This window comes from Chlorella variabilis, assembly GCF_000147415.1.
Source record: "Chlorella variabilis unplaced genomic scaffold CHLNCscaffold_5, whole genome shotgun sequence".
Classification (NCBI taxonomy): Eukaryota; Viridiplantae; Chlorophyta; class Trebouxiophyceae; order Chlorellales; family Chlorellaceae; genus Chlorella; species Chlorella variabilis.
This window is the reverse complement of record NW_005435083.1, coordinates 695,828-718,033: the sequence shown is the minus strand read 5'-3', so window position 1 is coordinate 718,033 and position 22,206 is coordinate 695,828. Positions and strand designations below refer to the sequence as shown.

At 64.4% G+C, this 22,206-nt stretch overlaps 7 protein-coding genes across 7 annotated transcripts in view; 3 read left to right on the top strand and 4 right to left on the bottom strand.

Moving 5' to 3' along the window:
• Positions 1-3,229: 3,229 nt before the first annotated feature.
• Positions 3,230-5,739, top strand: CHLNCDRAFT_34665 (hypothetical protein; the record flags this gene model as incomplete). The annotated part of the gene is made up of 10 exons (XM_005849735.1): positions 3,230-3,275; positions 3,363-3,456; positions 3,584-3,673; positions 3,786-3,957; positions 4,364-4,512; positions 4,627-4,779; positions 4,868-4,956; positions 5,087-5,216; positions 5,309-5,412; positions 5,496-5,739. 10 exons carry the CDS (start codon positions 3,232-3,234, stop codon positions 5,737-5,739), a joined length of 1,269 nt encoding a protein of 422 aa, XP_005849797.1.
• Positions 5,740-6,798: 1,059 nt separating this feature from the next.
• CHLNCDRAFT_142894 (hypothetical protein) lies at positions 6,799-7,474 on the bottom strand (the record flags this gene model as incomplete). Its single annotated transcript, XM_005849471.1, has 3 exons — positions 6,799-6,998; positions 7,096-7,198; positions 7,361-7,474. 3 exons carry the CDS (start codon positions 7,472-7,474, stop codon positions 6,799-6,801), a joined length of 417 nt encoding a protein of 138 aa, XP_005849533.1.
• Positions 7,475-7,830: 356 nt separating this feature from the next.
• On the top strand, positions 7,831-9,741 carry CHLNCDRAFT_142893 (hypothetical protein; the record flags this gene model as incomplete). The annotated part of the gene is made up of 9 exons (XM_005849734.1): positions 7,831-8,028; positions 8,115-8,285; positions 8,439-8,549; positions 8,671-8,754; positions 8,853-8,921; positions 9,028-9,110; positions 9,210-9,395; positions 9,489-9,543; positions 9,733-9,741. 9 exons carry the CDS (start codon positions 7,831-7,833, stop codon positions 9,739-9,741), a joined length of 966 nt encoding a protein of 321 aa, XP_005849796.1.
• A 328-nt stretch (positions 9,742-10,069) lies between these two features.
• On the bottom strand, positions 10,070-11,700 carry CHLNCDRAFT_59623 (40S ribosomal protein S15). The gene is made up of 6 exons (XM_005849470.1): positions 11,638-11,700; positions 11,101-11,200; positions 10,812-10,881; positions 10,555-10,645; positions 10,380-10,435; positions 10,070-10,303 (listed from the first exon to the last, which is right to left on the bottom strand). Exons 1-6 carry the CDS (start codon positions 11,668-11,670, stop codon positions 10,261-10,263), a joined length of 393 nt encoding a protein of 130 aa, XP_005849532.1. The 5' UTR covers positions 11,671-11,700; the 3' UTR covers positions 10,070-10,260.
• Positions 11,701-12,212: 512 nt separating this feature from the next.
• On the top strand, positions 12,213-13,353 carry CHLNCDRAFT_11558 (hypothetical protein; the record flags this gene model as incomplete). Its single annotated transcript, XM_005849733.1, has 6 exons — positions 12,213-12,272; positions 12,360-12,568; positions 12,673-12,770; positions 12,845-12,907; positions 13,020-13,122; positions 13,263-13,353. Coding segments are annotated over 6 exons (624 nt in total), but the record flags the coding sequence as incomplete, so codon positions are not given.
• A 346-nt stretch (positions 13,354-13,699) lies between these two features.
• Positions 13,700-19,430, bottom strand: CHLNCDRAFT_30347 (hypothetical protein). The gene is made up of 20 exons (XM_005849469.1): positions 19,195-19,430; positions 18,832-19,018; positions 18,447-18,709; positions 17,883-17,991; positions 17,595-17,688; positions 17,273-17,362; positions 17,048-17,137; positions 16,807-16,864; positions 16,597-16,658; positions 16,364-16,459; positions 16,120-16,201; positions 15,900-15,963; positions 15,639-15,726; positions 15,480-15,527; positions 15,185-15,303; positions 14,959-15,019; positions 14,744-14,816; positions 14,500-14,561; positions 13,984-14,331; positions 13,700-13,903 (listed from the first exon to the last, which is right to left on the bottom strand). The coding sequence occupies exons 1-20, from the start codon at positions 19,277-19,279 to the stop codon at positions 13,817-13,819; spliced, it is 2,166 nt and encodes a 721-aa protein (XP_005849531.1). The 5' UTR covers positions 19,280-19,430; the 3' UTR covers positions 13,700-13,816.
• Positions 19,431-20,555: 1,125 nt separating this feature from the next.
• Positions 20,556-22,206, bottom strand: part of CHLNCDRAFT_57225 (hypothetical protein) — a gene marked incomplete at its 3' end in the record, with an annotated part of 2,736 nt that continues 1,085 nt past the window's right edge. Inside the window, exons 4-6 of the mRNA XM_005849468.1 lie at positions 22,043-22,094; positions 20,779-21,901; positions 20,556-20,650 (exon numbers count right to left, since the gene is read on the bottom strand). Coding sequence (XP_005849530.1) covers positions 20,556-20,650; positions 20,779-21,901; positions 22,043-22,094 — 1,270 coding nt within the window. The remainder of the gene's footprint in view (positions 20,651-20,778; positions 21,902-22,042; positions 22,095-22,206) is intronic.

Genomic DNA, 22,206 nt, shown 5'->3' with positions numbered 1-22,206 from the left:
GGGGTACGGGGAGGGCGGCGGCGAAGGGTTCGACGGCCGAGGAGAAGGGGGCGGGGGCTTGGGGCGGGGCGGCGGCTTTGGACGAGGCGGTGGGCTGCTTGGACACTGCAGGCAGTGCGCGGGAATGGTGTAGTATCACATGACTGCAGCATGCTACCCGCATATTGCGCCCCTGCCATGTGGCACTCCCAAGCTCCTCGCAAGCAGGGTCAGATGGACACCTTCGCACGACTCGCCTTTGGCGGTGGGCACGGCACTGGCGCCGGGCATGCAGGTGGCGACGGCGGGCGGGGCGGCTGCGGACTGGGCGGCGGGCACACGGGGCACTCCTTGGGCGGCGGCGGCGGCGGGCTGGTGACGTCGCAGGGCGGCTGCGGCGGGATGGTCGGGAAGGGTCCCACGCCGCTGTCGCCGCCCAGCAGTAGCGTGCCGTTGGTGGTTCTGAGCGTCATGGAGTGCAGGTCGTCGCCCACCTGCATGCAACCAAGACTCATACTCTCTCCCAATTCCCCATGTCCAAAGCTTGCAAGGTCCTCGGCAGCCGGGTTTACACCCACCAGGGAGAAGCCCACGTTACGGCTGCCCATGTTGCCCACGCCCACGTTGTCATTGCCGTAGTTGTTGACGCCTGCAGCAGAGGGAAACACGAAGCGGCAAGGGCGAGAAGCACGGCAGGGTGGAGGGGGAGTGGCGAGGAGATGCCGTCGTGGTCAGGTCACACGGCAGGGTCCGGGGGCAAGAGGGAGGTGAGGCAGCGCAGTGCAGCCCAACCCAAAACTGGCAGCGGTCCGCCCCCGCTGCCAGCAGTGTTGCTTCCCATCAGACAACAATAACAGTATGGGAATAGGAACACCAGTGCGGCACAGTGCCGCCTCTGGGCTGGCGCTGATAAACCACGCCCAGCAGCCAAGCAGGGTCCCCACACTGGCACCCAGTTGCGCCATTTGTGCACAGCAGCGCGCGCCCCTTGGCAGCCAATCCCACCCCAGCCGCCAAGGAGTGCGGCCCGCCGCACTCCTGTGCGCTCGCCGCACCTATGTTGTTGTTCCCCACACAGCCGCGCCCAAAGTTGTCGGCACCCACGTTGCCCAACCCCACATTGCCCATTGCATCAGGCCTGCAGGCCAAGGCGCCGTTGGGCACGCACTCAACCGCGATGTAGGCCTGCAGGCGGGGCAGGCAACAGACGCTCATGGGTGGCTTGTCAAACGGGTGGGGTGGTGGGCGGCAGCGGACAGCGGCAGCCGCCGCAGTGGGTGCAGAGGCGGCGTGCAGCACCCCTGGCAGCAGCCCTGGCAGCAGCCCCAGCGCTGCCACGCACATGGCATGCCGGCTGGCTGCACTGCTCCTCGGTGGCCAGGTTGACGGCAGACCCGGTGCCCAGGCTGGACAGCGGCGAGGAGCGCACGCCGCCCAGCGAGGCAAACCCTTTTTGCCTGCGGTTTGGGGAGGGCGGCGGCAACGGGGCGATTCTTGAGATCCAGGGCGCTGTTGCACAGCACCGCGGGGGGCGCCCAAGAGGCGTAGGAGCGTGGGCAGGCACCACACCTGCAGTATGCCTGGCCGCTTGCCCCTCGGGGGTCCCGGTAGATGAAGTAGCTAACCGGGCCAGCAGCAGAATTCACTCTGCATTGAGGCACGGCGGCACAGCTGGTGGCAGCGGCCAGGCGGGGCGGGACGGCGGCAGGGCCGGCTGGCTGGCGGAACCCGCCAGGGCTGCAGCGTCTTCAGGGGAGGCTTGTTCGGGCTTTCTTGCATTGCGCCCGACAGCTGCAAGGCGCCTTTGCCGTCGTGAGTGCCCCCGAAGCGCACGCTGCCCGCGGCACCCCCGCGTCCCAATCTGGGCACATCCACGCACCTGGCCGTTGGGAACACGAAAAATGTGCTCTTGCAGGAGTTCACTTGCCCATCGGCGGCCCACACAAGCAACAGCAGCACCACCCCAAGCCAGGCCGCCATGATTGGCGACCGCACGGTCGCAGCAAAGGAGGCAAGGATTTACAAAGACAAAAACGGCTCCGGTCTGCTGCAGCCGCATGAGCGGACGGCACGACTTTGCATCACATGCGGCTTTGCGCCTGCGATTTCCTCATTAAATTAGCACATGCGAACACACCGACCAGGGCTGGCAGTCGACCGGGGGATGGCCAAGTGCCGTTCCGAGCTGGATGAAGGCCTGCCTCCGTTCCCAGTGGAACTGCGTTGTCCAGCATCTTCCCTGGCGATCTGCTTGAACTGCGGCATTGCCTCGGCCTCCACTGCTCATGCATGGATGGGCCCTGGATGCCCCTTCTGCCCGCCTCCTGCTGCCACCCAGTGGGCGGCGACGGCAACATGATTTGACTCAAATTTTGAGAGCCACAATGCAATTTGCAAAAGAAATACAGCCCCAGCTGATATGGGCTTCCCCTGGGGGCCTAATGTGCATTTAGAATGTAGGCGCTGTCAGCGCCGTGCTGAGCTGAGCTGCGCCACCTCAGCCATGCTGGAAAGAGGCCAGCCAGGGAATAAACGCTGCTAGATTGCGCACTTCAGCACAAACGGTGGACAGGCCTGCGTTGGGGTCATGCATGTAGGCGCAAGTTGCATGCAGACACTTCCAGAGCAGCCCGCAGCGCCGGAAGTGAGCCGACAGTGAGCCGTATTGCAACGGAAGCAACGGGAGCGCGCTGCACCGGCCCGCATACGCACACCCACAGGCGACGGTGGTGGGCAGCGGCGGCGGACATGGGCGTCGACTACTTGGCTCGCAAGGCGGCCAAAAAGAAGCGGCGGGGGGAGGCTGAGGCGGTCAAGCCTCGCAGGGAGCGCAAGAAGAAGCAGGCCAGGCGGCTGTGCCGAGGCGTGTGCTACAAAGACCCCAGCCTAACCGCACAGGACCTGGCCGATGACCGGGAGGAGCCGCAGCTGCAGGCCCGCAGTGGAGAGCTGTCTCGATATGCCCATCTCACCTTTGGCGTGCCGTCGGGGGCCGTCAACAGCGTGGCAGCAGCAGCGGCAGCGGTGGCGGGTGTGAGCGCCAAGCGTAAGCATGCACACGGCAGCAGCACAGCGGCGCACGATGCAGAAGACACTAAGGATGTGGCAGTAGCCAAGAGGCGCAAGCTGTCCACTGCAGTCAACCTGCTGGACGTCAAAACCGCCAAGACCGAGGCGCCGCGCCAGAAGCGGCTGCCGCTGGCGGCCATCAGCGACGAGCTCAAGCAGTTCCCGGAGCTGGTGCAGCGCTACATGGCAGGCGAGGGCTTCAGCGACCCCATGCCGATACAGACCAGGTGGGTGGGAATGGCATGACTGGCAGCACCCATGCCGTGGTATTGTGGCGTTCCCAGCCTCGCTCTGTGCGCTGTGTGCACCCCCAGGTGCTGGCCGGTGCTGTTGGCAGGGCGCGATGTGGAGGCCATCTCGGAGCCAGGCAGCGGGAAAACCCTGGCCTACATGCTACCTGCCGCCGTGGTACGTATGTCCTCCCTCTCATGCAAGCAGCTTTTGCCTGGCCGACTCGGAGCGTGACCCATAGGTGGTACTGGGGGACTCCACATCCTCGAAAAGGGGCTTTCCACAGGATCATTCCTGCTTGCAGCTGCTGGCCACCAAGGGGCATGGCGGCAGCACACTTCCAGACGGCCCGCTGGCCCTCATCTTGCTGCCGACCCGCGAGTTGGCACAGCAGGTTGTCCAGAACTCTGGCATGCAACGTGGCTGGCTGTGTTTGCTTGCTTTTAGCTGTTTGAGCATGCCAGTTTTCCATGCTTGATCTCACATCCTAGCGATTGCTGTTGCAGGTGGCCAGCGCCTGTCGTGACTTGCGCAAGTACTGTGGGCTCAGGACCTGCTGCATCACGGGAGGCATTGACAAACAGCAGCAAGTGGAGGCGCTTAGCAAACAGCCTCACCTACTGGTGGCCACCCCTGGCAGGCTGCTGGACCACGTGCAAGACGGCGCGCTCAAGCTAGGTACGCTCTTCAACTGCCGCACGGCTTGCTGAGCCGGGCCCATTTCTGCCTGCATCATCTCGTGCACGTCGCATGCTGTTGAGACCATTGATGAAGCATATTTTTGTTGCTTTCACAGTTTCTGAGCACTCTCCATGCTGTCTCCAACTTTCTTTCTGAGGTCTCCTTGTCTTGCATTCATGCTGTTGCTTGCACGCGCGTGGCTGCTGCACTAGGTCGGCGCTGTTATGCATCATCATGCACTGGCCAATGACGACACCTTTTACGGTTCAAGCTGAGCAACGTACCAGTGCTGCACGTACTGTGCAGTTACTACTCGCAGTGATCCTTGTTTCCCGAAACCGAGGCCTCAATTGCAAGACACCAGATAGTTTGCATGCCAAAAATGTTCTATTTTGTGTTGCAGCCCAGGTTTCCTACCTGGTGCTCGACGAGGCGGACAAGATGCTTGGGCTTGGCTTCCAGCCGCAGATTGAGCAGCTGAAGCAACACCTGCTGCCGCCAGCTGAGCAGGAGGGCATCGCTAAGAAGCAGAAGAAGATGCGCAGAGTGCAGGTAGGGAGGGGATCGCGCTGACTGGCACAAATGGCACAATTTGAAGGGCCAATGAACTGGCAGTGTAGACACCGTGCTATGCTCCATTTTGTCGACCTTGTTCTCCCCATGCAGGTGGCCCTGTTCACGGCAACCATGCCCGAGTCCCTGCAGGAGCTTGCGGCGGCCTGGCTGCAGCAGCCGGAGGTCATCCGCGTGGCAACCTCTGCAGCTTGCATCAGCAGCAGCATCACCCAGGTGGTGCAAGTGTGTGCCGAACACAAGAAGGTGAGCACGGGAAAGTGCATGGATGTATGGGGCTGGAATCAGCTGGTCTCTGCTCTGCATGACGTAAGACACGGCGTGCTCTGTGCAGTCTCACAAACTGATCAAGCATCTTGAAAAGATCACAGCATCAGCACAGGGAGCGCGTGTGAGGCCGCGGGTACTCATTTTCACCAACAGGTCGGTGGCACTGCATTCCCCACAGCACATGTGATGCTTGTGGCCGTGTGCCGCTGCCGCTGCCTTCATCGCCGGCCCTTCTCTGCCAACCAACCCTCCTTGGCATGGTGCTGACCTGTGCCTCATGCAGGATCAAGACGTGCCGCTTTGTGCACAGGCTGGTCCAGGAGGCTGGCTACCGCGCCACCCTGCTGCACGGCGAGCGTGGACAGGAGGAGCGTGAGGTCGCGATGTTGGACTTCCGTAGCGGCAAGGCGCAGGTGTGGACAGCAGGTGGTCCGGGCACCAGGTGTACCCCTTGGTTGTTGTGCTGGTGACCACCCTCCCCGGGTTGCACTTGTGAATCTTGCAGATCATGGTGGCCACCGATGTTGCAGCTCGCGGCCTCCACATTCGCGGGCTACCCCATGTTGTGAATTGGGACCTGGCGACCAACATGGAGCAGTACATCCACAGGTTGCTCAATTAAGCTGCTGAGCTGCGTGAGCTGCCCTGCACATGCCCTAAAGAAGTCTGAGTGCATGCCTGGTGACGTGCAGGGTGGGGCGCACGGGGCGGCTGGCCACCGACGGCCATGCATTCAGCTTTTTCACGCGTGAGATGGCACGCCTGGCTGGCGCCATGGTCGATTTGCTGCAGCAGCATGGCCAGGTGCGCATGGGATGGTTTGTGCAGGATCAATCCTGTACCAGCCATCACGTTGCTGACATGATACACATTGTCTTTTCCACGTGCAGGCTGTTGACCCCAATCTTGTCAAGCTCGCCGAGAGCTATCAAATAGCAAAGGAGAAGCTGGGGCTGCTGAATGATGCCACAGGTAGGCAAGCTTCACAACGCGTGCTGAGGTGGCTTTGTTTCCTGCTCGCTTGCTGCATCCAGCTTTGCAGGCTGATGGCTTGCTGGCGTACTGCTGCTTGCCATCCACACCAGCTTACTATATCCTGGGTGTGCCTCGCAGGCGAGGAGCTGGGCGAGCCGCAAAAGGAGGATGTGCTACGCCAACTGGGCATGAAGACGCTTCAGGAGAAAAAGAAGGACCGGCAGCAGCGGCAGCGCAAAGTTGCTCGGGCAGCTGGTGCTTCTGGCAGCGAGTCGGAAGGCGAGGAGGACAGCAGCAGCGATGCCCATGGTGCAGGCCGCCGCGTGGCGCAGCAGGCCCATCAGCCACCCCCGGATGTGGAGGAACTGCCCAGCTTCTTTGCCAGCCGCAAGTTTGCTGGGGGCCGGCCCGGTTATGCCTTCAAAAAGGGGTCTTCGGGGTTGGGATACTACTTGGATGCGGTACAGCAGCAGCAGCAGCAGCAGAAAGAGGGCGGGAAGCGCCATGTTGCAGCAGCCAAGCAGCAGCAGAAGGACGATTTGAGGCAGTTGAAGCTGAAGTACACGCACAAGCCTATTGGAGGGCTTCCCACACAAGAGAAGAAGGGCAAGCAGCTGCAGGTGCCAGCACCGGCGCCAGCGCTCATGCTTCCAGGGAAGCTAAAGGAGCTGAAACGGCAGCGGCAGCACCTGGCTGCAGCAGGGCAGCTGGCGGGGTTCAGCAGCAGCGATGACGAGGGCGCCTTGCCTGCGTCCCCTCCACCCAGCAAGCGACACAAGCCGCTGCCGGGCCGACTGCGCAAAAAGCTGGCCAAGCAGCGAGCTGCGCACGATTGAGCTGCTGGCCGTTGATCCAAATCATAAACTCCTGCCTTTTGCCTGCAATTGCTGTAATTGTTCCATCCTAGCGGGGCTTATGAAACTTGAGGTGCGCACAACGAAAATGAAACTGGCAGCAGGGAAAGTAGAGCGAGAAGAGATAACATGTCGGGGATGGCGTCGGGTTGAAAACTGGAGAAGCCTAAAGATGCAGCGCGAGGTCAAGGTCGTCGCTGGCACCAAACATGTCGCTGAACGGCGCCGGCTCCTGGCCTGACACCTGGCTGAAGTTGCGAACCGCCTGCTGCCGCTTCATCGCCATGCGCGACTCCTTGTGCTTCCGCTTCTTGGCGTCCACAGAGTTCTCGAAGTACCGCCGGCGCCGCACCTCGGGAATCACGCCTGCGGAAATGGGCAGGGAGAAGGCATGGGATTTGCGCTCCCACTCTCGCGGCAACTCCCTCCTGGAATGCGCGCCGAGGCAAGCTGCAGCACGCACAAAAAGATCGGTGAGTGCGGTGCTTGCCTGCGCTCATGACCTCCCGCCTGAACCGCTTCAGAGCATTGTCCTGCGGCTCATCGTCGCCCACCACCACTTGCACCTGCATGCGAATGGATGCGGCAGGAAGGATCAGTGACAGTAGGACCCAACGCGGGAAGGCGCCCGCTGCGGGGTGGCGGCGGCCAGGCGGGCGCCCCAGCAGAGCACCAGGCCCTCGCTGCCGCCAGCCACAAGGGCCCCTGCAGCAGCCTTGCCGGCTCACCTGGTAGGTGCTGCGGCTCTTCATCGCGAGTTTTTGCGCGGTGCCATTGCTAGCCTGCTTCACAAGCGCGCGGCTGCCCACCAGGGAGCTGCTGCTGAACGCCAGCGCCTGCATCCTGCAAATGAGCGCACAAGCGGGAGATTTCGGTGGCAAGACCTCTTCATGCATGAGCGGAAGGGCCCGCCGGGGTCGGCGATTGACATCGACTGCAAAGGCCGGCCGTTTCTCATCCAAGGCTGTTCCCCAGCTGCACATCATCGGCTGGTGTCGGTTTGAAGGCAGAGGGCGGGCTCTGGGGTGCCCCCACGCTTCGCCCATAATGGGCCCCGCGACCTCCCGCCCGGGCCCCCTTTGTGTTCAGCAAGGGCGAATCTGATCACTGTCGATCGATGTGGACAGGCCTGAGTTGAGTTGTTGGGTTGAACCATCAGTCAAGGCGCTTTGGCCCAGCGAGTGTAGCAAGGCGCGCGATGGAGCCCACCACCCGCGTGCTGCTGCTGCCCATTTTCCGGCGGCACTGGCTGTGGCACGCGGAAGGCGGCGCGGCGGCGGCGGCGGCGGCAGCCGCAGACGTTCAGGGCAAGGCTGGGCAGGCACTGCGCAACTGGCGCGAGGGCCGCAACCTGGAGGAGAAAGTGCAGCTGCTGGGCCAGCGAGCCAACCGCTGGGTGAGCGCGCTGCTGCTGGAAGGCACCAAACAACCATGGGCGATGGTCTGCTTGCCTGCTCACCAGCGCACGCCCCCTGCCTGCAGGTCCAGCGCCGCCTGTGGACCGAGTGGCACAAGCTGGAGACGGCATCGGAGGGCACGCTGCGCAACCGCGGGTACAGGATGGCACAGGCGGTGCTGGCCAGGGAGGACCCGCGTGAGACCTTCCTCAAGAATTTGCCCTCCAAGCCCGCTCCCGTGGAGGTCATCTATCCGGTGAGGATACCAGGCCGCGGTGGGCACTGAACCCAAGAGCAAGCAGGAGCAGGGAGGACCGAATCGGCAGGCTGCAGCGTGCCACCACCAGGCCGGAGATGCTTTCCCCTGCTACTCATCATAGCCGCTGTGCTGCCTCACTGACTGTTGCAGACTGCATACAAGGAGCGGATGGTGCGGCGGCAGCTGCGACACGTGGCAGCTGACGGGCGTCGGCGACACACGATGCGGCTGGTGTGGTGGATGCTGGCCATGGTGCCCCAGGTGGGAGGAGCTGGGTATTGGCCACTTGGTCCTCGCTGCGGTAACATCATTCACCGTGCGTGCGCTACACAGGCGGTATGGGTACCATTTTCCAGCCTGCCCGCTTTGCTCCACCCTGCAGCTGCCGCTGATGCTGACGCCCCTGCCCAACATCACCGTCTACTACACGGGATACCGCATCTACTCCCACTTCAGGGCACTGCAGGTGAGGGGAGCAGCAGGCAGCCAGTTGTGCCTAGGCCAAGTCTTCTGCCCTGCTTGGCTGCGACTCCGCTTCCCTGCTCTCCCCCTGCCCTTGTGCAGGGCACCAAGGCACTTGAGCAGAACTTGGAGCAGCTCAATTCCAAGCAGCTGCGCGACCTGCGGGACCAGGTGGGCGAGCAGGAGCTATGGCATCGGGCTAGGTGTCCCCAGCTAGCATGTGCACGCCTCATCAACCTGATGAGCCATTCTGCCTCCCTCTGATCTGCCTCTGCAGTTGCTGATCTATCAGGAACGGCACTCTGGCTTTCAGTTCCGCCCCGGCGAGTGGCCCGCCAAGCTGATCCGCAAGGAGCACCGGTAGGTGGTGGACGCCTGCCCGCATTCAGCCCGAGTTTGCTCCCACAGCCAAGTGGGGAAAGTGCATATAGGCTAAATCCCGCGCCCCCTGACCAGCAGGTACCTGGACATGCTTGAGAAGATGGCGCGGATGGAGCGGTTGCGGGAGTTGCAGCGGCAGCGGGAGCAGGATGGCGAGGCGGGTGAAAGCCCGCTGGCACAGCCTCACGCGCAGCGTGCACCGGCGCCCCTGCTCACGTTTACGCCCAGCGTCGAGCTTAATGAGCTGGTCCGGCCCATGGACAGGTGCGGTCGGCGGCGCTTGCATCATGCCACTTTGATTGTGGTGCCTTGGCATGTACTTCGGTTGCTTACTTCTTCAACTCTCAGCCGCTGCAGGCTGCACGTGCCGCTGGGTGATGAAGCGGCGGTGGCGGTGGGCAAGCTGTTCCACGTGGACCACATGATAGAATACGTGGCGCGAGCGCGGCGAACCGCTGTTGGTTCCATGTTCCCTACGGATTTGCACCCGTCCTCACCGCCTCCCTCTGCCAGTTAGTTCGTCCTGCTCCCTTGATCCGCCCGTTTTTGTATCATAGCGCAGCTCTGGCAAATGTTTTCACCACATGTTGTTCCTGCTCAGTACACCTGATTTTGTTCAAACTTTCAAGCACTGTTTCTTCTCTTTGCTACAACACGCACCACATGTTGGGCATTGTGCATCATGGCGGCCATACTGACTGTTCAACTCTGTGACCCCAACGGACAGAAATGTTGAATGGGACAGCATTCCGCAGTTTGTTCCAGCGTGGCAGAGCGTCCCACTTCCTAATGCCCACACCTGCCCCCTGCTCCAAGTGTGATGCAAGGCTGCTTGGGCACCTATGCATCCGATTGCCTCCCGTCGACATGTGGCATCTCCAATGGCAAGCCGCACCACTGCCGCTGCACCACCACGACTGCCTTCTTGCAAGAGCCCCTATGGCGCGTGTGTTACACCTATACCACACACGAGTGTGGCAATTTGAGTGCAGCAAGGTGGCAGCGCTGACGAGGGGCGTTTCATCAGGTTGCCCAAACCGACAGCCGGCGGCTGCTCGCCTCCCGCTGCCATGCGTAGCACACTCCTTCTCTGCTGCCGCGCTTGCGTCGGGGAAGATGCGGGCTAGAATCAATAGAAGAAACCCAGAACCTTGCCTCCCACCTTCTTCCGCCTGCAGCCATACACAGGAAAGAGCTCAACATGCTGCCTGTGTTCCGCCGTGGTACCTTGCAAGTCCTGCCGCTCACCTGGCCTCCTCGTGGTCCATGATGCCCTGAGAGGTGGTCAGGATGATGTGGCCGAACTGCAGACACAGAGGACACATCAAGCAAGTTGAAATTGCGGCGTGGCACGGCAAGCCATGGCAGATGTGCCCATCAGCACACCGCAGCCATCCATCCGACACCCAGCTGCAGCACAAACCTGACGAGAGGGCAGCAGGCGGCCCACCCAGGCCTCAATGTCCTTGGCGGCAATGTCATAGCGGGGCGAGATGGCACCGCACTTGTTCAGCCTGGTCGGGCAGACAAGGAGCACTGTTGGTGGCGGCATTGGGGATGCTGCCCAGCAGCTCTGTGCCAGCTGCCATGCCCAACTGCCACGGTCTCAGCTACCTGCTGGTAGCAGCAAACAATGTCCCCCACCAACAGGCATCTCTCTGCCCATACACCGGCACACACCTGCCGTTCAGCTCCACCACAATCTTGCCAGAGCGGTGGTTGTCCACAAACTCAAACTCGCCAATGTAGCCTGCACAGCAGGGCGCAGGGCGCTCAGAGCATAGGCGGGCACAGCTGCCGGTTGCTCCCAGCTCGGCCGCACATCACCAGCTCCCCAGGCTACTGTTCCAGCCCATCTCCAGCCAGCCGCTGCCATCAAATGACGGGGCACACGCGCCGCCAGCTCCAGCAGCTGCACCACGCTCTGCGCATCATATGATGGACCACCGGGCCACCATTCCAGGCTCACCGTGCTTCATCATCAGCGACAGAAACTTGATCACCACCTTGGAGCTGGGCCGCAGCAGCACCTGCTTCTTGCCGCGCTTCTCGGCATTGTACATCGTCTTCTGCGGGGCGGCGCAAGAGGAAGCCAGGCACACAGTTCAGGGGGAGTGCAGTGGCAGCACCGCAGGCGGGGACCCCTGCCGACAGCCTCTGCCGGGCTGCCCGCTCGAGCTGGCGCTCCACCTCGCTGTCCAAGCTCGCTCGACAGCAGATGGCCACCAGGGGTCCTGTCTGCCCCTGCTGCCCAGCTCTGCATGCTCCATCCCGGGGCAGGCGCCTGCCTGCCTGCCTGACCCCCTCCACATCCATGGGCCGCCACCTCAGTCGCAAGGCCACTGCTCTGCGCCCGCATGCTCTCCCTTAGCGCGGCATGCTCAGCCCATCCCCAGCGCAGGGGGCGGCAGGCCGCGCAGACGGCTGAATGGGATTTCAGCCGCCCGCAGGCAAGTCCCGCTGCGCAGCAGCACCTCCAGCCCCCTCCAGGTCCATCCCGCCTCACCAGCGCATCGGCGAGGACAGAGATACGCGTCATCGTGACCCCTGTCCTTGCGCGGCTGCTCCGAGGCCGAAAGAGAGCGAGCTGGCTTGGAAACACGCACTGTAGGCCCGCTGTACTGGCTGCGGGCTGTACTGTGAGAAGCAATTTTACATGCGCTGGCCAGGCATGGCGTCCCCCATTACAAATCCGCACTCCCCCAGTGTCGGGGCGAGATGTTGGGCCTCGGGTGGCACTGTCTCCGCACACTTGGAGCTGCTGTTCCCCTCTTGCGGGCTCAGGCACTTGCACATCCTCCATGCAGAGCCCTGGCGGCGCTGGCAGCGCGGGTTGATGAGCCCCAGTGGTTGCGGCGGCCCGCCCAACCCACTGTCACCTCTGAGGCAAGCCTACACCCAGGAGGCTCACGGGTTGGCGGCTGGAGGCATCGGGGCAGCCAAGTGAAGGGCTGCAGCGAGGAGGCAGGGCGCGGTCAGGCGGCAGATGGTTGTGGGGCACCGGCCGGCGGCGGCGATACGCCAGGAGGGGCGGGGCTGAAGCTTGCATCCTGTTCACTGCTGCAGTTCACGCCCCAGCTGAAAGGCTTGCTTGTAGATGCTGCGGGCACTCTGCTCTTGCCATCAGAGCCCGTGGCGGAGGTGGGTGAGGGCGAGGATGTTGGAGTGCGGGTGGCAACCGCCCAGTCTCACTCACACACTGCCACATGCCACATGCGAACTGTGCAGGTCTATCTGCACCATGCTCGCAAGTACGGCTGCACGCTGTCAGCCGAGCAGGTGCTTGACAATTTTCGCGAAGCCTATAATTCGCCCTGGGGTCAGTCAACCATTAGATATGTTGGCAGTGGAAGGCAGTTCTGGCGCGAGATTGTACGCCGCAGTACAGGTTGCAGCAGCGAGGCGCTGTTTGAAACTCTGTATGATCATTACTCAAGGTACCTGCGCCCTGCCGGTGTCCCATGTGGAAGAAAACTGCCGATCTGTCCCACCCACCCTTGGTATCCAACCCCCGTTTCCTACTGCTCTACGTGCACTGCAGGGGTGACGCCTACTTTGTCACCCCGGGCGCGGTTGAGGCCATCCATCGCATCCGGGCGCGGGGCCTGAAGACTGCAGTTGTCAGCAACTTTGACACTCGTGCGTACGCACTGCTCCGCACGCTGTGCATCACGTCACCCTGCTGATGCCAGCCTGCCCGTGCCTGCCTGCAGGCCTGCGGAGAATTTTGCGCGACCTGGAGGTTGAGCACCTCTGGGACGCGATACTTGTGTCAGGTGCCAGCTCCTGGCTGCCTCTTGTGCCGGCCTCCGTGTGCCTTGCTGCCTCAGCCTGTGCATGCACGCTGACGCTGCCCTGGCCCCGACACCTCTTCGATTTAATTTTCAGCCGAGGTTAATATGGAAAAACCGAATCCGAGCATTTTCGTGGCCGCCTGTGAGGCGCTGGGCCTGCCGCCCGAGACCTGCGTGCACGTTGGGGACGACCGCAGGTGCCTGGTGGGGCTGGCAAGGACCGCTGGTGCCGCTGTGTGTGTGTGTGTGGGGGGGGGGGGGCTGCGAGAGCGAGTGTATGTATGCCTGCCAGTGAACTGTGGCTGTGTATACGAGGTGAATTCTGCGCCTTCTGCAGGAATGATGTCCATGGGGCAAGGGACACAGGCTGCTATGCATGGCTGTGGGGCGAGGATGTGCTGTCATTCAAGGACGTGGAGCGGCGGATCGTTGAATGCAACATCTATGACGAGCTGGATTGACAAGTTGCCTCCCATGTACTACTTTTTGCCTAGATGATGCGCGGCAGTACCACCACCCACCCACCCTTACATGACCTACCGTCATGGATTTTTGTTTGTCGTTTTGTTTGTTTTGCCCCTTTTCCACTACCAATTTTGATGCATGCCTCCAGTTTTGATGAGTGCAGACAGGCTATTGCGGCACTTGATCCCATTGAGTGGTTTGCCCCAGCAGCAATTGATCCAGGCCCCGCCGTCCCCTTTCATTGCAGCAGATGCTCATGCCGTGCATAACACACGGCATTTCATGCGCCGAACCACCATCTATCCCCTTGCACTTTTCTTTGCACAATAAACCCCAAGCTAACCCATGCATTCACACATGGTAAAAGTGGCTGTTCAATCGAGCAGAGAGAAAATACACCCGGCGAGCACAACGTCAGCCTCGACTTCACCAGAACCTGTCTGCCTGGCCACCCCCAATGCCGCCGCCGCCTCCATACTGCTGCGGCGCTGGCTGATTTTGGTAACCAAAGTTCTGCAGGCGAACAGCAGGCGTTGTCAGCGTACAGCAGGCATGCAGGTCAACGCTTGATTCAAGGGGGCAGAGCGGCCAACCTGGTTCTGGTTGCCACCCTGGCGCAGTGGGGTCTGCTGCTTGAACCCGCCGTAGCCGGGCTGCTGCGGTGGCGGGCCGCCGTATCCGCCGCCGCCGCCGCCACCATAGGCCCCGCCGCCGCCATACCCGCCACCTCCGTACTGCTGCTGCTGCTGCTGGGGCGGCGGGCGCGGCGCAAACACGGGCTCCCCGCGCTCCATCTTGCCAATCATGTCCAGCAGGGCCTTGCCCTCCTGCGTGAAGTTGGGGGCCATGACGGAGACGGCGCTGGTGCGCAGCTTGGTCTCGTCGTTGTACACCTCGTTGGTCACCTTGAGCTTCATCAGGTAGTGGCGGAAGTTGAGGTCCTGCGGGGCGCACACGCGCGGCAGGCAGCAGGGGGGGGGGCTGGGCCTGGGACCAGGGAGAGGTCCCCCCACACACACAGGGTCGTGCGGCAGCAGATACCAGCTGGCCAGGTGGCGCCAGGCCCTCGCGAGTGCAGGCTGCCCAGCCCACCCGTCCCTGCGCCCCACCTGCATGTACGAGCTGAAGTCGCCCTCGTCCAGGGTCTGCTGCATGTCCTTGAGGTCCGCCGCTGCGCACCAGGGGGCGGGCAGCAGGCGTGGGGAGGGTGGGCGTGGAAGCGGGCGGCCTGAACAAGCGGGCGATGCGCCCGCCGCCGGCCTGCCCTTCCCGCCTGACACTCCCCTGCGGCTGCCCAGGCAGCGCGCAGCGGCAGGGTGGTGCACCGCGGCATGCCAGCGCGGCGCCACGCACCGCTCCTGCCCATGATGTCCAGGCCCTGCTCCTGGAAGGCCGTCACCCACGCCTCGCCCGTGTGGTCAGACAGCTGCGGGCAGCGGGCGGATCAAGCGACTCGGGCGGCGCGGGGGGCAGCCTGTGGCAGAGGCAGGGAGCAGACAGGGCCGCCACGATGCACTTGCGCGGCAGGCTGCCGCCCCCACCCCACCCCCACGCCCACCCACCCCCACCTGGAAGTTGAGCATGTATCGGTACTCAGGCTCAAAGTTGCCGTTGCACCGCTCACAGGACCTGCAGGCAGTGGGTGGGTGTCGCGTGGTGCGGGTGTGGCGGGGCAGGATGGCGGTGGGCGTGGGAATGATCCGCGCAGGCTGTGTGCAGCAGAGGCGTGGAACATGAGGGCACAGGGCAGGAGGTGCAGGGGGGGGGCAGGCGGGGCACCCCGGGGGCGCTTACCAGGTGCCGTCCTGGTTGTCTTGGAGCTTCTTGTTGCACTGCCGCCCCTCGGCCAGCTTGTTGGGGCAGGCGGCGTAAAACATGTTTTCGTTGCGCAGGAAGGTGATGGCACCAGACACCTGTGATGGCGCCACGCACACACACACCACCCACAGCAGCCCCGGCACACCCAGTCAGCAATGGGCAGGTGGCGCACCGCAAGCAAGCTCCGCCGCGGCCCAGCTTGCAGGGCGGGAAGGCGGCAGGGCAGCACCAGTACCGGCGGCGGGGGCGGGGGCGGCGAGCAGCTGCTCACCAGCACCCAGTCTGGCTTCTCGCCCAGGCCCAGCCCCTCATCCTTGATCTGCACAGGGAGGAGGCGGCAGGGTGGCGCCATCGCCCTGCACACCACCGGCAACCTGGAGCTTCCACACCTGCACCAGCCAGCGGTGAGTGGCTGGCGGCGGCCACCCACCTGGGCCAGCGTGATGCGCCGGTCGTTGCGCCCGCCACTGGGCCGGCTGAGCGCCTCTGCAACCATGGTTGCGCCGCCTGAGTCATACCTGCACAGGCGCAGCACAGCCACAGCTGTGAGACCATGCACCGCCGGCGGCGTGCCTGCTGCCTGGCATGCTGCCTGCCAGGTGCAACCAGGCAGTGCCCCGCCATGGAGGCGGGCCACGCAGCAGCCCAGCAGGACATACTGCTCCTCAGCACAACTTCCGCCCTGCCTCACCACTGCCGCAGCTGCACCGCCTCGGGCACATCCAGCGGGTCCACCATGACGGTACTGGAGGCAACTGCAGGGGCAGGTGGGGTGGTAGGGGGGCGGAGGCGCCAAACGGAGGAGCGTGCTGGGTGCTGGGGGGACACATATGCGAGATGGTGGCCGGGGGCAAAGCAGGCCAGCGGCCCCAGCGCCCAAGTTGCCGCGCAGTCCCGCTGTGGGACCGCACCCGTGGACAGCGTCTTTCCGTTGAAGTCCCCCACCCGGGCGCTCTTGATCGCCACAATGGGGTGCACGCCGTTCTGGAAGGCCTGCAGGCGGGGAGGGGCAGGGGCGGGCAGCGCGGGGCAAGCAGAGGCAGGTCAGGCAGGCTTGGGCCGGCGGGAGGGGCACAGCGGTGGGCTGGGTAGGCAGGCAGGCGGGCAGCAGCTTAGTTCGCCCCTCCCTGGCCAGCCCAGGCGTGTGGCACCCACCGCCTGCAGGTGGTCGCCCGGCTCGTTGGCATACTTGCCCCACAGCGTCAGCTCAATGCTGCGGTTGCTGTCGTCGCGGATCGTCAGCGACCGCTTCTGCGGGCGGGGAGGGCAGGAGGCGGAGGGCGGCTGCGCATCCCGGGGGGGCAAGCAGTGGGGGGCAGTGCGTGCAGCGGGGAATGCATACAGCAGGCAGAGCGGGTGCCGGAGCTAGCGGCTGCGGCGGGGCCTGCCTGCGTGTCAGTGCCATCGCGCTTCGTGATGGTCACCCAATCCATTACATTCTCCACCACGCCTGCAAGGTGGGAGGCAGGGAGCCGGCATTAGAGTCGGCAGCCACAGGGGCGGGCAGGCTGTGGGCTGCGTGGGCACAGCACAGCAAGCAGGGAGGCCACAAGGCGGGCCGCACAGCTGTCCAGCGAGCCCAGCATGAGGCGACGCACCGATGACATCCAGCGAGTTGCCCGGAGGGGTGTCCTCCACCGCGGCAATCTTGCAGAACTGCAGGCGAGACGCTCGAGGGGGAGGGGCACAGCAGCGGCAGCAGCAGGCTGAGCAGCGCACTGTGCGGCCGCATGGGTGGCATGTGGTGCCCGCTGGGCGCATGCCTGCATGCCTTGTGTGTGTGTGCGTGCACGCGCATGCATGTGCTGCCTGCCATGTGCGGGCTGGGCAGCGCCTCACGTTGAAGTAGATGTGCGGGATGTCGTCCTCCTCGTTGCACGCCTCCACCACCGACGAGTTCTCCAGGTGGATCTCGTACTGGTGGCGCGTCTGCAGGGCGGCAGGTGGGTGGGTGGATTCAGGGCGGGTGGGGTGGTGGGGAGGGCGGGAGAGGCCAAGCAGGCTGGCCGCCACAGTGGCAAAAAGCTGGGGCAGTCGGCTGAGGCAGGGGCAGGGCGGGCGCACCTGGTTGAAGTTGCCACGCTTGTTGCGCAGGCTGGCCTTGGAGATGAGGTACACTTTGCCCTGATCAATCACAGGCTCCCAGCGGTCGCACTGCGGGCGCCGGGGGGGTGCGGGGGGGGTGGGTGTCCCAGCCGGAGTGAGTGAATGCAGGAGGCAACACATGAGTGCATCCTGCATGGCATGCGGGCCGCCCCGCCCCCGTCTGGCTGATCCAGCCCAATGCGTGCGCTGCTGTGGTTACAAGCTGCTGGCACTGATGGGGTGATGACTCGGATCTCGCCCCCGGGGCCCACCCCCACCAAGGCACCGGCCCCCGTCTCACCTGGTCATTCCAGCAGACGACGCGGATCTCGCCGCCCTGTGCATCCAGCAGGTCAAAGGAGAAGAACTTGCCCTCGCCGCGAGCGTTGGTGTACCTGTGCGCGCAGGGTGGCAGGCAGGCAGGCCAGGCAGGCCAGGCAAGGGAGCCAGTCAGCGAAGCAGGGCCGTGCAGGAAGGCATGCGGGTGCCAACATGTCCCAGCTTTGGCTGGTGGGGTGGCCAGCACCATAAGGGATGCCTGTACAGGCGTGGCACGCCAGCACCTGCCCCCTGGTGCATGGCGGCCCACCTGCGGATGTCGCTCTTGTTGGTGACGCGCGCCTTGATGGTCCAGCGGTTTTGGTAGCTGTTGAGCGCGTTGATGGGCATGATGTGGGAGGGGGCCTCATTGCGGGCCACTGCGGCAGGCATGGGAGGGCACACGGGGGCCCAGGGGTAGGCGGTGAGATGGGCAATACATGCGCAGCTGCAGCTTTGTGCATTTGGGCCACGAGCCAGGCATGCCGTGCCATGTTGTCCGCATGGCTTGCCGGCAGGGCAAGCTGCATGTGGGCCTGACCTGGCCCCGCGCCGCGGTACTGCTGTGCGGGCTGGCCGTAGGGGTTGCCGGGGGCACGCTGCTGCTGCTGCTGCTGCGCTGGCGCTGCGCCGTAGGGCGCGTTGGGGGCACCATAGCCGCCGCCGACTGGAGCGCCGTAGCCACGACCGCCGCCACCAGGCTGGCCATAGGGGTTCCCGCCTGCATGCAAGTGTCAGCATGCGTTTGTCACCCGTCAGACACGGCTTGAGGGAGGGAACCTGTGGTCGCAATGGCACAGCGGCCACAGCAGCGCAGCCAGCCAGCACAGCTCACCTTGGTTGGGAGGCGGGCCGCCATAGGCACTGCCCGGCTGGTTGCCTGGTGGAGGGCCGCCGAAGCCGCCTCCGGCATTGTATGCCTGCGGTGGACCGCCGTACTGCTGCGGGGGCGGGCCGCCGTACTGCTGTGGGGGCGGGCCCGCACCGTTCTGGGCGGGCGGGGCGCCGCCCCCGGCATGCACCTTGTCATACATCTGCGGGTCGCCAATCTTCTGTGCGTCCGACTGCACCACCTCCAGGTTGAGCACAATCACCACCCTGCACCCAGGACGGGCACAAAGGCAGGAATAGGCGCGGATCGTGTGAGTAGGAGGCCCAGAACAGGTAGCAGCGCTGCCTGCGGTGCGCCCAACCTGCCACCCTAGCGTGCACACACGCACTTTTTGTTCTGCACTTGGTTGGAAATGTAGTCGTGCAGCGTGACAATGCTGTTCTCCTTGAGCGTATTGGTGTGGATCAGCTCGGCCAGCTGCGTGGCCAGCATGCACGAGTGGCTGTACTCGCCGTCGCTCAGCAGCGCGCGGAAGCGGTCCTGCTGTGCCTGCGCATTCTGCAGGCGCTTGAGGCCTGCATGCCAAGCAAGCAAGGGCAGGGCGGAGGGTGGGGTGGGGTGGGGAAGGCCGGGGGAACAGCTGGGAGTAGGGGCAGGGCTGACGAGCGGCGGCGCGCTGGGGCGCCCAGCGGCGCGGGGGCTACAGCTTATGCGGACACGCGCAGCCCGGCAGCACACGGTCTTGACTCACCCAAGACCTGCAGCGTCATAGGCCCTTCTCCCGTGATGCCTGCCACCAGCTTTTGCACGGCGCCCCGAGTGAGCTGGTGAGCCATGGCGGCGGGCTGTGAGCTTGGAGTGGCCGCTCTTGGAAGGCAGGGGCCGGTGGGAGTGCGCAGTGGCTTTGCGGTCACTGTTTGTGTTCAAGTGTTGCTTCTGGGAGCTCGAAGCAGCCCCGGTGGGCCCTTCAATCGGCCAGCAAGAGTGTCCAGACAAACACAGTGGGACCAGGGTGGCGTGGAACGCGGGCAATGGGAAGCACTGGCTCCGCATGGCGTGCGCGCTGTGGCGGGGGCAGCGCTCCCAGCAGGTCCTAAAGATTTGTTGTCGCGTTGCAAGTGCTTGCAGAGGGGTTGCACATACTTTTATCTCCCGATCATGTGCACCCTGAATTTTCTGCACACCTCTTTATCCTGTAGGCAGCGCTTGCCCCGCAGCCGCCACCGCACCCCGTCAACCCGCGTGGCCACCCAATCCCAACTCGATCTGTCAGATTACAATGCTGGGGAGCTATGGAAATGCATTTCGTGAAGGGAAGAAGAAGCACGATTCCTGATGTTTGTGTGACGGGAGGGGTGAAATCAGTTGGCGTTGCGTTGCAGCACAGGAGCGACGGAAAAAACAGGGACTGCAAAAAATGCTCGCAGAGGCGGGTGAATGAAAGCCAAGGAGCATCCGAGGGAGCGCGGAGCCGCGCCACAAAAATGGTGGCAGAGGATGGGGGGGAGAGGGCGGGCGGGTGTGGAACGCCGGTATTGGCTGGTGATGCTTCGGCATCAATTGCAAGAAGGCGCTCGCGCACCCTGAGCACCTCTCCCAAAACGAGCGTGGGGGAGAGACGCGGATCAGAGGGAGCACGCGGCGGCAAAGAGAAGGCTACAAGGATGCGAGGGGAGGGGAGGGTCGGGCGACGCGAAGGGAAGGTACACAACTGGCCACTAATTAAATGGAACCAGCTGGGCCGAGAGGGCCGGCTGGCTTGGCAGGGGCAGGGCGCTGGACGCGATGGTGCAGGCTGGCGAGCCCGCGAGTGGCCCAGGAGTGCGAAGGGGCGGGCAAGAATACGGACATGAGGTCGTGCCTGCCGAATAAAATCAGGGGTCGGCAGAAAGCGTGGGGGGTTTGGGGATGGGAAGGGGGGATTCGATTAAAGGGCTGCACCAGTGCGGGCCGAGGCATGGGGCAACACTGCGGCCGTGCCGCACGCGCCATTGGTGAGCAGGAAAAACTGGCAGTTACGGCTGCAAGCAGCATCAAAGAAAGAGGGGCCTCGAGGGGCGATTCGCTAAAAGCTGAGGGTGCCCCGCCACAGCAGAGAAGCGGGCACCTGGCTTACGCAGTCACCCGGCTCGTGATGGGCCACCCGCTGGCGGGGAGCCCCATCAGGGAGTCGGGTGAGCCGCTGTTGGCCTGGCGGCCCAGGGTGTCTGCATCAGCAGCGGGGGCAGCACACACGACAATGAAACACTGGTTGGCTTGCAGGCCACCTCGCAGCGCCACCAGCCAGGCAGGCAGCATGCGCGCCGGACTGGGTTCGACATGCAGTGTGGCGCACCTTGGTTGGGGCTGCGCGGCGGCAGGGGCGGAAGTCCCGCGCGGTCGATGGAGGGGCGGAGCACAGTGCTGTAGCCACCCAGCTGGTGCTGGTGGTGCTGCTGCTGCTGGGACAGCTGGGGCGCCCAGGTGGCGTCATTGAAGGGCAGCAGGCCGCTGCCGCCAAACTCGTGCATGGAGTGTCGGGTTGGGGCCGGCACGGCGGGGGCGCCGCCGCCGCCGTACAGCCCAGACGAGAGCACAGTCTGCAGGCTGTGCTGCATCTCGGGCTGCGGCGGCTGCGGCTGCGGTGGCGGCGCCGCCTGGGGCTGGTAGAAGCCGCTGTGCATGACGGATGCCATGTTGGCCTGGGGGGCCATGGGCGGCAGCGGGTAGGCCGAGGAGGACATGCGCGAGTGGCTGGCCAGCATCGCCTGGTGCGCCGCCTGCTGCTGCTGCGCGTGCTGCAGCTGCAGCGCGGCGTCCAGTGACAGCCGCGCCTGCATGCCGCCCAGGCCGCCCGCGGGGCCCAGCGGCGCGGCGGGGGCCAGGAAGCCGGCGGTGGTGGCGGGCAGCAGCACGCTCGTGTCCATGGAGGTGCGGGCGCTGGGGCCGCGCGACCAGTCGGCCGAGGCCAGCGTGCTGCGGCTGTCTGCGGTGTGCATGCGCCCCGCCACGGAGCCTGCATCCATGGGCAGGCCCGCCGCGGCCGCCGCCAGGCTGTGCTGCAGGGAGGAGAGGTCCATGGAGTTGCCGGTGGAGCGCATGGCGGTGGACAGGTCAAAGCTGCCGCGCATGTCAAACGCCGTCTGGCTGCTCAGCGAGGGGCTGGCCAGCGCGTGCAGCAGCTGGCTGTTCAGCGTGGCGCTGTCCAGGCTGGCCAGCGCGCTGGCCGTCAGGCCGGGCATGGGCGCCGAGGACGCCGGGGCGGCACCCGAGGCGGCGGCGGCGGCGGCGGCCTCGGCGGTTGTGGGCAGGCCCAGCGTCTGCAGCACCACGTCCGAATGCACGCCCTCCAGCGCCATGATGGCGGCCAGGTTGCTCAGCTGCTCGGAGGTGACGGCGCCAGTGGCGGCGGCGGGCGGCATCGCGGCATGGCTGGCGCTGCTGGGTGCCGTGGTGGAGGGCCCCAACTGCTTGAGCGCCTGCAAGCAGTGGGGAATAAAGCACGGCATGGGCAGGTTCAGAGGCTGGGAGCTCATGTTTAGCCAGCACGTGACGTGGCGGCAGCAGCGTGCAGCACACGCTCAGCGTGCAAGCACGCCGCGCGCAGGCGGCCCCCTCACCTGCAGCAGCGCCTGCCGCGCCGACGCGTGCTTGTTGGTGTAATACTTGTCCCTGCAACCAGGGCGCGGCGCAAGCAGCAGCGTCACACAGCAGTAGGACCGACCCGGCTGGCTGGTCTGCAGCGGCCGCGGCCGCGCTGCCCTGTGCGGCCCACCAGCCCCCT